The sequence below is a fragment of the Corapipo altera genome, unplaced genomic scaffold, assembly GCF_003945725.1.
Source record: "Corapipo altera isolate COAL_440 unplaced genomic scaffold, ASM394572v1 104, whole genome shotgun sequence".
In the NCBI taxonomy this organism is placed as follows: Eukaryota; Metazoa; Chordata; class Aves; order Passeriformes; family Pipridae; genus Corapipo; species Corapipo altera.
The window spans coordinates 5952860-5969289 of NW_020884920.1; the positions used below are offsets into that span (position 1 = coordinate 5952860).

At 50.3% G+C, this 16430-nt stretch overlaps 1 protein-coding gene across 2 annotated transcripts in view; it reads left to right on the forward strand.

Annotated features, from left to right (window-relative positions):
• The window catches only part of LMF1 (lipase maturation factor 1), a 159218-nt gene that overhangs the window by 66490 nt on the left and 76298 nt on the right, over window positions 1-16430 (forward strand). For both annotated transcript variants that reach the window (XM_027656627.1, XM_027656628.1), the window contains exon 5: window positions 1633-1698. In XM_027656627.1, the coding sequence (XP_027512428.1) occupies window positions 1633-1698 (66 nt within the window). The remainder of the gene's footprint in view (window positions 1-1632; window positions 1699-16430) is intronic.

Here is a 16430-nt window from a genome sequence, read left to right on the forward strand (position 1 = left end):
GCCCTGCAGAGTGATGGGATCTGCTCAGGAGCTCCCCACCACCCTGCTTTCCCATCCCAGTTCCTGTGTGATATCACTGCATCCCTCTCCTACCTGTGAGGAGTTATTAAACTTGGCTCTGTCCTCTCTTTTCCACACTCAGAAGCCCTCTGCTCTCAGATCAGTCAGACAGACAGACATACAGCCCAAATACAGCCTTGGGAACTGGGTATTTCAGGATATTTGAGAGGTCTGGACTGTTTTGGGGAGGGGGTCTTAGATTTGGATTTTTTTTCTTGAGCCCTAAACCTGCTAAACTTAGTTTTATGCTGCAGGTGAAGACTTGTTGTAGCATGAACAGGGAGGTGGGACCAGATGAGCCCCTGTGGTCCCTTCTGTGGGTCTGTGAATTTGGATGAAACCACCAGGCCAGGATGGGCCATAGTGCTGGAATTTCCTCCTCTGAGCTCTCAGATTTTAGCCACGAAAAGTCACTGATCTCTGCTTGAAAACCTTCCCTGCTGTAAATGTAAAGAAGCTTCAGGATGCTCCCGGTGCAGCAGCAACAGGTCCTTCCAGGAACTCCCTCTGTTTTTCTCCTAAGGGAGGCAGGAACATCATAATTAGGGGCAATGTAGGTAGGTAAATACCCCCTAATTGTATGCAGATGATAGAGCTCGTTCAACCTTTTGACTAGTGAAGCTTTCCTCAATTTGGGATATTGTGATCCTAATCAGGGACCTTTCCCCACATCAAAGCTGAGCCCGAATCCCTTGGGGCTGGCAGGGCTTGATTGCAGGGCTTCCTGCTCATCCCTGCCCAGGTGTCCTTCCTGCTCTGGACCACTGATTCCTTTCTGCTCTTCATCTCTGAGGCAAAGAAATTTAATCCCAATATTACTGCCAGGCCTGGAATGGACCCAGTGGTTTGGAAATTTCCCCTCTTGTTGCCCTGAGATATCAGTGCACGGCCGGCTCGGATACCTGCTCGTTTCCTTGCCAACCTCTAACCTGAGGTGGAGCAGAGCTGTCATTAGTGCATCCATCTGTGTTTGGATCTGTCAGCTTCCTTCCCCTGCTCCTCTTTTGTTTCTCTAATTACTTTGATTGCATCTCTGTGGCCAGCTCAGGGCAGGCTGTGGGTCCCCATCCCGCTCTGTCGCTGTTCCCTTTTCCCCAGGCAGCAGAAGTGGCTCTGCCAGAGGGAAACCGTTGGGTTTGGATTTTAAAATAGTGACTATGGCTGTGTTTAGGGCTGCAAGGAACATTTATCTGTTACACAGAGGGGCCCAGTGGCAGAGCCTGGATTTTCCTATTGCTGGTATCCAGGGATTCTGCTGATTCTGGGAGCCCTGGGCTGCTCATACCTGCTCTGCAAAGGCTCAGGTGTGGGCAAAGCACCTTCCAGCACCCTTGAAGTGATGTGGCCCATTCCACAAGGATTTTGGGTCAGATTTTCAGTAAAATGGCAGTGGAATGAGTCACATGCATGACATTCCCTTGGGAACAACAGCTGGACCCAGAGTGTGGATGTGCCCTGGGTCTCCTTCAGCCTCTGCCATTACAGGCTGTGTGTTTAACCAGAGCATTTGGCATCTTGAGATACAAGATAAAATAAAATATTTATGACTGTATGCTTGTCTTTTTTCCCCAGGGGCTGATTAAAATCCGAGGGGATGGCTGCTGGAGAGAGTTAACATGCATGGATTATCACTACGAGGTGAGTGCTCTGTGCATAAAACCTCATTTCTCTTGTCTGCTTTCCTTTGGTAAATTAATTTTCCCAGACCTTTCCTCTCCTGCCAGGCATTTCTCCATGTTTTCTTACTCTATCCCAGCCTTCTGGCAGTGCAGGCAGTGTCCACGTGCCAGCTGGGTGATGCTATTTTTCCCAACCACAGTCCTAAAAGACCAATTTCTCCCCTTCCCTCCCCTCCCCTCCCCATCACGGATTCAGGAACAAACCTGAGCCTCACTGAGAATTTCACTGTAAAAAATGCTGCAGGGGAGGGACAGAAAGGAGCTTTCTGTGGTGTTGTCCTGAGACCTTCCTGCTTCCACTCCCAAAATGTGGACATAGACAGAAACGGAGCATCCTGCTGCTGTCCAACATGCAGAGTATAATCTGAATGGCAGCTCAGAATTCCATGGTTTTATCTTTTTGGCATCTGTTTCGGTGATTATGGTGTGTTCTGATTAGAGACTGTGGGTTGTTTTCTGTCTCTGAGTCTCGTCTCCTCTCTGGTTCCAGAGAAGCTCAGCTTCAGCTTCCCCTCTCTCTTCACCTTTGGTTTTGCATTTGTGTTTTATAGAAATGGGGTTAAGATAGAAAATGCTGTGTATGGGGATGCTCCAGGCGTGAGGAGCCCTGGTCTGGAGAAGGAAACAGTCCTGAAACAATATTCCCTTCTCTGGCTTCACATCACAGCCACTGGGAGTGGCCCAGGATGTTCTAACACCTCTGGTCTCTAATCCAAGTCCATCTGACATTTTGGAGCATAATTCCTATTGGGAGTGGCTGAGGGAGCTGGGGGGGTTCAACCTGGAGAAAAGGAGGCTCAGGGGGGACCTTCTGGCTCTGCAACCCCCTGACAGGAGGGGGGAGCTGGGAGGGGTCGGGCTCTGCTGCCAGGGAACAAGGGACAGGAGGAGAGGGAACGGCCTCAAGCTGTGCCAGGGGAGGTTTAGATGGGATATCAAGAGAAATTTCTTCATGGAAGGGGTTGTCAAGCATTGGAAGGGGCTGCCTAGGGCAGCTGGAGGACATGGTTGGTGGTGACCATGGTGCCTGATCCCTGTGGTGTCCTGATCCTGTGCCCACATTAATGTGGTGCTGGTGGATGGTTGGACTCTTAGAGGGCTTTTCCAGCTTTAACCATTCCATGATTCTATAAAATGAAATTCTGCAGATCCCAAAAGCTCCATCTGCCTTTCCAGCTTTAATGCTGCTTTATTTTTTGTTCCCATCAGTGACTTTCCTGGGGTTTCCCCCACTCAGTGCAGGGCTGACCTTGTGCAAAGGCTGCTGCTCCCTTGGCTCTTGCAGGACACCAGAGGTCCAACTTCATTCCCGGTAAAACTATGGGTGGAAAGACCCTTCAGTGCTGTAGTTCTTAATCCTGGACATGAAGGTGGCTGCAGCAAATTCCCCATTTTTGCTGGGCACCTGGCAGCACTCTGGGAAAATGCAGCTCAAAACCAGCCCCCGGCAGCCCCTGCTGACCCCAACCCACAACAATCAGGCTGCACAATCCCAAACCTCTCAAATCAAAACCAGAACCAGTTCTGGAGCCCAGAAGGCTAATTAAGACCATTCCTGTCCTATCCATAAGGCAGGATCCCCAGCCTGTGCAAGTAATTGGGAACAGGGGCAGGGGGCAGAGCACGTTATCAATATCAATTATTTTAATCCGCACAAAAGAAGCTGCAATAAAAGGAAAATGAAAGAGGCCAAACTTTGTCTACCAGCAATAATATAACAAAAATAACAAAGGACTGTGATTCACCTGCTGATTTCAACCAGCCAGAGGGAGGAAGAAAAGGGTAAAGCTGAAGATTCCTCTGGGAGGGAGGAAAGGAGTTGGGAATCTGCTCGTAATTAGGATGATAAAACCGGGTATTGGACTGGCTCGAAGTGGACTTGGGCCAAGTGAGTGCTGTGATGTATGTTGGCCACCCCAGCTCTGCTGTTCCAGCCCTGAGCTGGAGTCCAAAACCTACATGGGCTCCTCTGCCAAGAACATTAATGCAAAGCCACGGCCCCCTCCCTGCGTGGGGAGCACCCGGCTCTGTTTGTTTGCAGGAGAACCAGGAGCTCTGCTCGTGGAAAAGAACATTCCCACCTTTGTCAGGAGGGGTGGCTCGAACAGTCCAGTGCTGGGGTGGTTTGGGTAATTAAGCAGAGCGGATTTTTCCTGCCTCTTTCCCCTCTGTTGTGTAGTAGGGCCTTAATCCCAGCCTGGCTGGGAGCTGCTCTGGCCCCTGGCACTGTGTGAGCTGGAGAGGGGAATGGCAGAACACGTGGTTTGCACAGGAGGGGTGTTTTCCTACCAGCCTCCTCCGATCCCTGGGGATTAGATGGGCTCCAGTAGGTGTGGAAGAGAAAAGCAAACTCTGGTGGGGATGGAGAAGACTTTGCTGCACCACCAGACGCAACTTGGCACGTGAAAACATCCTGGAGGCTGGGATGAGGGATGAGGAGAGAACACTGGCTGGATTAATCATGGCTGTGGGTGCCAGGAGTCCCAAACTGCAATCCCAACTTGGCAATGCCCCATGAACAGGGAATTTCTCCTCCTCCTGCATTGATTTCTTTGCTAACCTGGTCAGAGGCTCCATGGTGAGTGTGTAGGTTTGTGCCCTGGGTGTCCTGATCCCCTGTGGTGTCCTGATCCTGTGTCCACGTTAACATGTCAAAATGGACATGCCTGGGTGCTGCCTGGCAGGTGAAGTGCTGGGGTTTTCCATGCCAGGGGTTTTATTTAACCCTCTCTGTGTTTGCTGGCTGTGGTTAGATGGCTCTTTGCCCTACAAGAAATCCCAGTAAAAGGGAGTTTTTTTCCTCAATGGAACCTGTTCCTGGTGCAGTTGATGCAGAGAGAAGCTGCTTTGGGGTTTCAGGTCTGTTTGTCATCAGGATTATTAAGCATTTTGATTACTGTGCACACACAGGTTTACAAATCCATGTGCAGGGTTTGCAGGCTGGAGCTGGAATTCTGCTTCCACTGGAGCATATGGGATGGATCCCAGAGTGTTTGGAGCATGGCACCTGCCAGGGAAGGCAGGCAGCTTTGGTTCCCTGCTCATGCAAGCAGGGGGCTGTGGCTGAGCATGTCCCCTGTCCCTGCCTGCTCCAGAGGGATCATTCCCAGAGCCCATCAGCTCCATGCACCAGGGAAAAGTCTGCCATGGAAGGTTTTGAGCCACTCCAGGCCCTTTCTGGAGCCTGCACAGCTTGCAGGACACCTCCTGTTAACAGGTCCCAGGTCCGTGAGCCAGGGATGGGATCAGGGAGCACCACCTGGCTCCCTCCTGTGCCAGGCTTTGTCTGGCCCCAGCTTTGCTAATTCTGGGAGTGCTGCTTGGCTGGCACAGGCACGATGTCTTAACGTGCTCCAAATGGAGAAAACCCCCCTCCCCAGCCCTGTGGATCCCAGACCCTTTGGAGCACCTTGAGAGCAGATGTCTTGGCACGGGGCAGGTTTGAGTGGCACAGGCAGGAGGAGAGGAGCAGTTTGGACCCTCAGCCAGCCCAAAGGGAGCCAGTGGGTTCTTGGATCCTGGTGGTGTTTTTGGCAGAGCAGTTCAGCAGATAATCAGAGTGGCTGGGAAGGTCCTGCGTGGTCACATCCATCCCGTCCCGCCGTGTTCCCCCCCCAGAAATGCTCCTGGTGGGATGCAATCCAGGGATGCATTTTTCTAATGACTGCCAGAGCGCTGTTGCTTTTTAATTACAGACAGATATCTTGTAAGACTCAGCCACCAACTGGTCAGGACAGCTGCAGGAGCAGCTGCTGGGGCAGGAGCCCCGCTGGGCAGGGACTGCTCTGCCAGCTCTGCCCCAAAACCACACCAGGGCTGCTGGACACATCCAGGGGTCCCTCCTGAGGGACATCCATGACCTGTCCTCTGAGGAAAGGAAAGACATGGAGGGGCTGGAGCCTGGTGGGATGTCCTGGGTGCTAGTGAGGGACACCTCAAGTCCAGTTCCGGGCCCCTCAATTCAGGACACTGAGGGGCTGGAGTGTGTCCAGGGGAGGGAAGGGAGCTGGGGAAGGAGCAGGAGCAGCTGGGGGGGCTCAGCCTGGGGAAAAGGAGGCTCAGGGGGGACCTTCTGGCTCTGCAACTCCCTGACAGGAGGGGGGAGCTGGGAGGGGTCAGGCTCTGCTCCCAGGGAACAAGGGACAGGAGGAGAGGGAATGGCCTCCAGTTGTGCCAGGGGAGAGTCAGGTTGGATATTAGGAACAATTTCTTCCTGGAAGGGGTTGTCTAGCCCTGGCCCAGCTGCCCAGGGCAGTGGGGGAGTCCCCATCCCTGTAAGTGTTCAAAGGGTGTGTGGATGTGGCACCTGGGGACACTGGTTAGTGATGAACATGGTGATGGTTGGACTCGATGATCTTAAAGGGCTTTTCCAACTTTAATGACTCTGTGAGGCAAAGGGATAAAGGGAAAGGAAAATCAAACCCTGCTCCTGAGGCAACAAAACCTTTGTCAGTGTTGGAAGTAAGACCTAGGATGTGCTTCCTAGCTCTGGAGTCATCTGCAGGTGCTCAGGATGGAAGCAGGAAAGTTTGAAGGACTTTACTGAACCAGTTTCTGCTTAATCTGAGCCCTGTTTTGGCCCCAGATGTGTCGGTGCTGCTGAGAAAAGCTTTGCTCTGTCCTAAGGCTCTGCACAGTCACAGGGGTCACTCCTGACTTGGACAAATTGTCACTAATTATTGTGTGACTGTTCTTCCCAGGGAGGGGCTGTCAGTCAGTGCTCCAGCTCCTGGAGCAGATCCCCTCTTCCTGGAGAAGCTCTCCAGAGCACAATATCTTTTGTGCCTAATTATGGGCTTGCTGACTGATAACTGTGCTGATAAGGAGGAGGAGGGAGCTCAAACTGCTCCTTAACTGCCTCTTCAGTTCTTTTTTCCCCTTCTCTTCCCCTGTTAAGACCTCATTAGACTTTTCATCCAGCTTTTCCCAACCCATTATGACACAAAGAGTAAATAATATCCAGCAATTCGTTTCGATAAATCAGAAAATGAGCTGCTTTCATGAGCCCTGAGGCTCAGGATGGGCTTTATTCCAAGAGTTTGCATTGCTGGAAGGGAAAAGTGTTCCTAACAGGGAAGCAGGTGCTCGGATTTTGTGCTGAAAATTTTAAAGTTACAAATGATACAAGGGAAGTGGTGCTGAATTACACAGAAAACAGGAATAATTAAAAGAAGTAACCATGCAGAGCATTTTGGGGATCTTCTTGTTAATAACGTTAATAATACCATTATAAAATATTTATGGAGCATCCTAAATGTACAATCCTTGGCCCTTTATGGAATTTTCTCCAGTCTGAAGACATTAAAGGTGAATCCTGGCAGGGCTGATGGTCACAACTGTGAATTATTGAAGGCAATAAAAAATGTGCTTTATTTTCATCTCCTGGTGCAAAACCAAACTGTTCTTTGAGTCCGAGGTGACTGATACCACAGGGAAGGACATGCTTGTGTTCAGCTGCTGTTTTTGTCCTTTCCATTTGGTCATAGGGTTGGAGAAATGACCTTTTCAGGGGCATAATTGCAAAACCACTTGTCCTCATTGACACATCTCAAAGGGCTGCTCAGGGGGGATTTGAAGCTGAGGATTAGGGGCTTTCTGCTGGGTTTTGGGGAGATGCATGATGTCAGTGGAGGAAGGGCCAAGGCCTGACCTTGCCTGTGATCAATTAGGTAACAAGATCCATCATAAGGCAAGTGCTTGGAGCAATAATATTGGCAGATAAATGTCAGCAGGACATCAAAAGCTTATTGTGCTGGATCTGGAGTTTGGATCAGGCTGCTGCAAAGAAGGGCTTGATCTGAGGCAGGTTTTCAGATGAATCCCAGGTCTCTGTGTCGGATGCAAGGGATCTTTGAGTGCAATTTGCTGGAGGAGTTTGTTATTCCCAAGTTCAGGCTGGGTTCTCCTGTTCCCAATGTGCTCCTGGCTTAAAAAAAGCAGGAGCAAATGGTGGAAAGGTGGGATTTGGGCTTGGCTCGGGAGGATCAGGGTGTCTGGGCTTGCACAGGTCGGGTTTGCTGGCAGAAGCACAAGCAGGGATTCAGGGCTATGACTTCCAGCTGAGCACTGCTCAGGAGGAGTCCTGGTTTGCCAGAGTTTGGAAGTCCTGCTGCAGATGGTCGGTGCTTCAGAAGGTGAGGGCTGAGCTCTCAGCAGTGAATTTCCAGCAGTGTCACTGTCCTTGGGGAGTTTCAGGAGAAATGTCATCAATATTGACATTTGTGTCCAGTGGTGCTGGTTTTAAAAAGTGAACAGGGATGCCTGTGAACAGGCAGTCAGGGGGTGCTTGGGAGGAACGAGGGGGATTCATAACGTTGGACTCTGAGTGGGGCAAAAGCAGATTAATGCAGGGACGTGGTGGGTGATACTTTATTCCAAGCAGAGCAGGCAGGGAAGCAGCTTCCCAGAGTCAGGCACTCAGGAGAGTGTAGGTTTGCTGTCAGTCAGTGTTGGAGCAGGAGTGGGAAATGTGTTCCCTGAGCAACCATCACAGCAGACAAAGGGGAGGTGGATTCCCAAGCACCCCAGTGTCAGTGCAGTTCACTGGCACCAGGATCCTGGCAGGGAATTTAGGAGAAGGGGAAGGACTGTCTGCTCAGAGAACTGTCAAAATAAAAGCAAATCAGCATCATAAAGCAGTCCCAGCATCTTTGGCCCAGGCTCAGGAAACCCCACACTGCTGGAGTAAATTGTACTTGGGCAGATGCTGAGAGAGAAAATTTGGAATAACTCCGACAGGAAAATCATGTAGGAACTTTTTACAAGGGTATGGAGTGACAGCACAAGGGGGAATGGCTTCCCACTGCCAGAGGGCAGGGATAGATGGGATATTGGGAAGGAATCCTTCCCTGGGAGGGTGGGGAGGCCCTGGCACAGGTTGCCCAGAGAAGCTGGGGCTGCCCCTGGATCCCTGCAAGTGTCCAAGGTCAGGTTGGATGGGGTGTGGAGCAACCTGGGCTAGTGGAAGGTGTCCCTGCCCATGGCATGGGGGGGGACTGGATGAGCTTTAGGTTCCCTTCCAATCCAAACCATTCCAGGATTCTCTGAACTGGGAGGATGGGATAAGCCCCCAGTCCATGCTCCCTCCTCGACAAGGGCTCCAACAGGGCTGGAGCACTGGCTTTGCTGCGGGATTTTCCTTCTCTCTTTGCTTCAGTTCAAATCTGCTTTTCCCTCTCTGTTCCTTCCCCAACAGTACCTGCATTCACACCATCAGAAATGCAGTGAGCAACCTCTGGGATTCTCCCTTTGGGATCAGCCCAGCGGGTGGGGGGCACCTGCCGCTGGGTCACCCTCTGCTTCCAGGAACATCCAACCAAAGTGGGCTAAACCAGCCAAAGTGTGGTGGAAATGCCCCCAGGGAGGTTTCTGTTGGGAGCCTGGGGAGGGTTTTGAGGTGTGGGAAGCCCTGATCCCTCCCCAGCCCCGGGATCAGCCCGAAGCTGTCACTCACGTGCTGGAAATGCATTGGGAATGTGCCAATGCCGTTTGCAGCAGTAACACAATTCCTCTTCCTGGATTCTTTTCTGTTTTTCTTGAGGATTTGTTTTAAGCCTGGTGAAAGCTTCCTGTACACCTATTGGATTTCATCTCTTTGTTACACTCTCCCACTGTTTCAAACTCCTTTAAGGACCACCCAGGACCCTGAGCACTTGCGTTAAATATTCCCTTTTCCTCCCCCCTTCACCCTTTTTTGTCTTTTTCCGTCCTAATCAGATTAATCTTTACAACCCACTTTGCAGCCACTTAATCAGCTCTCCATGCTCTGCCCCTGGCCATGGCCCTTACCCTGCTGGCCAGCCTCTCCAGTGGGCAGGAATGTTGGATCCCATCACATCCCTCTGCCTACCAGGGGCTGTGGGGAATAATCTGCTGCTCCTGAAACGTGCAGGGCCCAGGAGGTTTGTCAGGTGGAAGAGAACAGAGGCAGTGCTCTGATAATTATTTAAATTGGGGATTTATGAGCTGGTTAATGGTGTGTTTTTAAGAAATGTGCAAAGAGAAAGATGACAAGTTTTGGTGCTTTCTGGAAGAATGAAATGAGAAGAAAATCGAAGAGCTTTCTAGTCTTTGAGAGTAACAGAGAATGGTTTGGGTTGGAAGGGACCTGAAAGCTCATCCAGTCCCACCCCCTGCCAAGGGCAGGGACACCTTCCACTAGCCCAGGTTGGGATGATGCAAATGTTTGGCATCTGCCAAAATTTAGTGCTCTTATTTTTCCATAGTGTTTGCTCTCTAGAGAATATTCTCTTCATAAAATCCTGGAATGGTTTGGGTTGGAAGGGACCAAACTAACAACATGTTTTTAATTGCATGTGGAGTTGCTGGTGCTGACATTTTCGTCAGATTACGAGACGTGTTACAGTTTCATCTCTTTCTTTGACTATTAAATGTGTTAAATTGTTTAATGAATTTTCACACAATGGAGATGTCTGTCTTCATTTAACATGTAAATTACTGAATTTGTTGCCTGCAGAACAGCAGACACACCAGAAAGTTCTGCTGAAGAAGCTGCATTACCAGTGGGGGGTGTGTGTGTTTGTGCATCTCTGCTCCTCCTCTGGTCTCTTACTGGGATTTTCTTACAGGAATAAACATAATAACCAATTCCAGGGTTCAGCTTAACACTACTGGCACAGGTTGCCCAGAGAAGCTGTGGCTGCCCCATCCCTGCAAGTGTCCCAGGCCAGGTTGGACGGGGCTTGGAGCAACCTGGCCTAGCGGAAGGTGTCCCTACCCTTGGCAGGGGGTGAAACTGGATGAGCTTTAAGGGCCCTTCCCACCCAAACCATTCCAGGGTTCTGTGATAATAATTATTACACACACCAAAGGTTTTAAGTTCAGCTTGAAGCTTTATTTCCATAGAAATGTTGGTCTGTCCGCCATTGGCAGAAACACTTGAGCCCTTCCCTTTGAAAGTTGGAATTATTTGAATATCTCCAATTTACATTGAATTTGTGCCCTTTCCATACAATTCCCTGTGGTTTTACACTTTCCATGTTGAACATACAGTTGATTTGAATTGCAGCACACAGGTTGTGTCACTTCAGGGATCAGGGGCTGATGGCCCGAGACGATTCCCACAGACATTTCCCTCCGTACCAGAGAGCAGGAAGAATTCCTAATATTTCTCCAATGTGGATTTTTCTCACTTACAGCTACGATACAGCTCAAAGCAATCCCTGGTAACTGTAAAAAAATGAGAATACAGAGTTGGGGTGGGGCATGAACGAGTTAATATCAAGTCTGTGCCGTGGTGTTTTGCTCCGAAGTCGTGTGCGCCAAACTGACCTTTAATCTTGGAATATAAATCACTTTCCAGTCCTATTATTTCTAAAATCCTACAGGCTTGCGAATGCACAAAAGAAGCCTTTGTCTCTTATTAATTTAATTTATAGGTTAAAGTTTCAAATCAGTGGCAAGCACAGGCTGATTTACTGTTCCCTTCAGGAATCGCCGCTCTGGGAAGCGCAGCGTTGGTTGGGCAGCCTAGAAATGGTGGGGTGTAATTAGGAGCTTCTGTAATTACAGATAATGTAAGATAATTTGCTTATCATTTTTGGAATGTGTTCTACACGAAGGCTGGGAGGGGGACTCGGTGTGGATTAGCTCCTTCAACCCTAAAAACTCACCGGATCGGGAAGATCACGGATGGAACTGTCTCACCATCCGTGGGGTGACATCATTTGTGCTGAAAGGAAAAAACAGCCCCTTCTGGGGGGAAATTTGGATAAAAGCAGAGCTTTCTCCCACCAGCTTAAAACAAGACACCCATTCCTATTTTTTTTTTTTAATTAGATTTAAGCTATGAAATTCCCTTGTGGAGTCAGATGTGGGACACTGGCTTCTCTTCCCAGGGTTAGGAGGGTTCCCATCTGCAGTTCAGACCCGTTTTTTCCCCACTTCTTGGGATTTCTCCTCATGGAATTTTGTAACCAAGTTTTCTAGTCTGTCTCAAAGTAACTCAAGTCAAAGAAATTCAACTTTTTCCTACCCGTGCTGTCATTCCCCATTCCAGGGTAAGAGCTTTGACTCCTCCAAGAGCTCTCTGGAGGCTTTTTCCTTGACCACTTTACATGGAAAAGTGGGATTGTGATTTGCTGCCCCTGCCAACATTATGGAAACGTCTGTATTAAGAATGGCATTTGTCTTACACATACCCATGACTTCACTTATCTGTATTTTCCAGGGATCATATTCTTCCTCTTCCCTTTCAGCCTCGGTGCCTGAAAGGGGTTTTATTGCTTTAACATTAATCAAGACATTTGACAGGATTGAGCTGGATCCTGTCCAGTGAGCCTGGGACAGGATTGAGTTTTGAACTGTCACGTTGGATCCATTTGAATGGAACACAAGCTGGTCGGTGACTGCAACCCATCCATGGATTTAACGATCCTGGGACGAGGTTGAAGGAGTGCCCACCTTCCTCCTCAGCCAGGGCTGGGCTTTCCCTTCAGCTGCTGAAGGCTCCCAACAAAAGTTTGGTGGGACAAGCAGAGAGAAGGGTTTTTCTCTTCCTCAAGGAACCTGCCAACACCCAGAGTCCTGCTGCTGCTCCCACCCTTCCCCGGGCTCCCCCTTCCACCGCACTGGTGAGTTGTGACCAACGTCCCTTTTCAACCCAATTTTCTCTTAATTCTCATTGTCCCACTGTGTCACTGGGCACAGAGAACACGTGGGTTTGTTGGGAGCTCAAGGGTCTTGCAGCAACCTTAGAATCCTGGAATGGTTTGGGTTGGAAGGGACCTTAAAGCCCAACCAGTTTATCCCCTGCCACGTACAGGGACACCTTCCACTGGCCCAGGTTGCTCCAAGCCCCGTCCAACCTGGCCTTGGACACTTGCAGGGATCCAGGGGCAGCCACAGCTTCTCTGGGCAACCTGCCCTGCAGAGATTGTCAGAGAGGCTGAGGGTGGCAGGGGAGGAGCAACACCTGGAAAACCTCCAAGGGGAGGCAGCTGCCCCCTCTCCATGCCAGGGGTGCCCCATTTCCATCCCTGGGCTCCTCAAGGAATGTTCTCCTGCTAAACATTTTCCTCCTGTGGTCCTCATGTGGTGGCCATGCAGGACATTTGTGAGGAGCTGGGGAGCTCCATTTCTTGCCCAAATCCTGCTGGGATGCCTCTTGGGAGAGGTGCTGAGCGTTTCCAGCAGGTTGATCCCTTCGTTTCCCAGAAACCTGCACACACAAACTTCTAGAAGGCCAATCCTTTAATTCTTTAAGCTTCTAGTCTGAATTTCACCACACTCCGTGAATTTGTTGTCGTTGAGAATTTCCTTTGGAAGGTTTATGAGAAACACAACCAGAAATACAGCTTTGAAAATCCCTCTTTCTCCATCGAGACGTTTCCCTCGGCAGGACGTTGCATCAGTTATCCCTCTGCGGATGTTTGGGTGCAATTCTCTTCAAGTTGCTCCTGCTGGACGTTTTCCTAACCTTGATCAGGATCTAAGAGAGCTTTTTATAACTCCCTTTTGCAGTTTTCTGTGCCAAATATGCAGCAGCAACACACGTGACCCCCCCTGTGCTACGGGCAGAGCTGATTACCTTGGGGGGAAGGAAGGGAGTTAACGCTGCTTAAATACTGGAGATTTGCTTTCTGTTGTTTTATTGCTCCTCTGAGTCTCACCAGGTTCGTTAACATCAAGCCCATAGCTCTCCTCATTCCTGTAATGAGTTTGTTAAGCTGTTGGGTGAGGGTGGGAGGGGAATTCCAGGGATGAAGGAGTGGGATGATACCCAGATGTGAAAGCCCCACGTCTTGTGTTAGGTAACTGAAGACAAAACTTCCTCAGCTACAAAGTACTTGTGAGTTTGGGAATTGGTGTGATTTGGTGATTGGAGGGATCAGGAAAAGGTGCTGTCAGAGCTGCTGGAAAAGCTCACTGTGGGGAGGGAGGGGAGTTGGTGAGTTTTTTAGTATTTCTCAAATCAAAAGTTCTCCAAAGGTGGCAGTTCAGCAGCTTGGGTCTTCTGAGGATCTCCTAGAGTCCTGGAATGGTTTGAGTGGGAAGGGATCTTAAGGATCATCACATTCCACCCCCCCTGCCATGGTCAGGGACACCTTCCACTGGACCAGGTTGCTTCAAGCCCCGTCCAACCTGGCCTGGGACACTCCCAGGGATGGGGCAGCCACAGCTTCTCTGGGCAACCTGTGCCAGGGCCTCCCCACCCTCCCAGGGAACGATTCCTTCCCAATATCCCATCTAACCCTACCCTCTGTCACTTTAAAGCCATTTGTGCATGGCTTTGCCCTGTGTAGTGTCTTTTTGTCTGCAACCTGTAGGAATTATTAGGACTCGCTCTCCTTCCTGGAATAACTGCAGAGGGATCCAGCACGAAGGGTCCGGAGGCAGGAGTGGGACCCTCACAGGGCTTCAAGGACACAGGGGAGAAGCTGAAGCCCAGGAGCAAGTATTTACTGCTCTCCTTGCTCAGCACCATCTCCCATTTTATCTGACAAGGATGAGTCCAGGTTTCATTTGATGGGATTTGCCTCTGGCAAATCTGAGCAGAGCTCGTGCCAGGCTGCAGCGTGTCCCCTCTGAGAGCACTTTTTTGGGCAATAATCCAGGCTTTTAGCAGGGCTGCCTCGACATCAGACATGGTATGGGTTTAATTTGCTGGTTAAGATGTTCCTGACTTCTCCTGGCTGTCTAATGTTTCCTCTCATCCGAAATCTTATATGTCACCTATCCAGGAGCCGTTTTGGGGGGGTTTCTGGGAGGGCACTCAGGAATTTCTGACTGTTTCTCTGGCACTTCAGTTCAATTTACACTGTACACTGAAGGAATAGTTCCCTTTAGGTTGGGGTGGGTTACAGACTCTCCTCCCTGGAAGAACAAAGGGCTGTCTGTTCCGGCCAGCACGGGAATACGTTGGGAGGTGATGCTGCAGACGGGATTTTGGGGATGTATTTCACATTTAAGCAATAAAACAAGACACAAACAGCACCTAAAATACTGGAAACACAGAAATAAAAGGGATGATTAAAGCCCAGGGAGTTGTCTGCAGGGATGCTGTGGAAGGCTGCTGGGGTTTGGGAAGGCTGGATCCTGCCAGCTGAGGGGGCAGCAGGGTCAGGGGGGTCACTGCTGCCCTTGGGCTGTGTCGGGGCCTGTGAAAAAACTCTGCCCTCCTCCAGAGGCTGCATGGATTTCTCCATGGAGTCTCTTGATGCTGATCTTAATTTGCATCTTTGTTCCAGATTTGGGCTTTCTTAGTGCTGCTGAGGGGCTGCCCTGGTGCTGTGGTTGAAGGTGATGGGCAAAATGGGGTGAGATTGCTTCCTTTTGGAATCAACATCAGTCATTTAATGAGATCTTCATGGAGAACATTAGGTTTTGCCTTCCCCTGAGTTGTCCTAGATGCTCCTTGGCGTGTACAGAACCTTTTCCTGCTTTTTTGGTCCCATCCCCTCCAATGGCTGCAGCACATGGAGCCCATCCTCTCATCCTGGTGGCAGGGGAGCCCTGGGTAGGGTGTGCTTGGACATTCTCGGAGTAAGTGACATAAAACCACTGTATATCCATGACACTCATGTATTCCCTGGAGATTTTTAGTCCAGCTCCCTTTTAGAGCCTGCTGGAGATGCTCTCCATGGTGTTCCCAGGGCTCTGAAGCCTGCAAGCCCTGGCACAGTGAGCAATCCCTGAGCTCTCCTGCAGGAATTTTAAAGGCATCCACCATCTGTTTAGTGTGGGGTTGAAACAGGGTGTGAGCAGCATTGCTGGAGAAGGAAAACCTGGCACACAAGTGGAAGGGGAAGAGGGTTTAGAGGGTGTTGTGGGCACGGCTGAAGCCTGGGGAATGCTGAGGTACCACGGCATGGATGGGTCAGGGATGGTGATGTGGGATGTGGTGCCAGAGGATCAACAGAACTGGAGGGATCCAGGAGCTTCAGCTGCTGGTGGCACAGCTCTCATGGCTTTTGGCAGCATGTGCAGGAGAGGGAACTGGGAAGGAGGAGAAAACTGTTGGAGCCTTCAGCAGGTGCACCCAGGAGCTCCCTCCTGGTGAGACTATGGCCTGGATCCAGAGATGGAGCTGCTACCTACCTTGGAGCTACTGGCTTAGGCTGTCTCTAGGAGTGCCATCTAGTGCCTCCCCCCAGTACTGGAGCATCCCAAACCCTTTTGGAGAAGGTAAGGCCTCTTTTGGCTTGTTTTGTTGGGGAAAACTAGGTCCTTCTGTTCTAAGGTTCTTTGGGGGCTTGATGTTTGTCTTCTCCTTGGCATGGATTTCTGGACTGCAGAGATTAATTTGTTGGAGGCAGACCCTGGTCTGATGACTGTCAAACCATGGACATGTTCTGTGTTAGCCCACGTGGTTGATCCTGGTCTTTATGATGGAATTCCCCCCTTGCCATTAATGCCGTGGGGTGAAACTCTTGGCTTTAAGGCTTATTTCCAGTCCCTGCACTCAGAGAATGGCCTTTGTTCCTTTAAAATTGGGCAGTTTCTGTGGAAGGCTTGGTGCCCTGAGCCCTCTCGTGGGAGGGCTGAGGTGGGTGGAAGAATGTTCCCATTATTCCCCGCGCACACGTGGTCGCCGCGGGGGCTGCGGGCTGGTCCCCTTGGCAGGGGGAGGAGGGGGCAGCAGGTTGGGTTTACCCCAAAGGGCTTCACCCCAAAGGTTATCAAGATGTTGTCACATTTGCCTTGGGTGGGTTTGGCTCTGGAGTGAAGGTC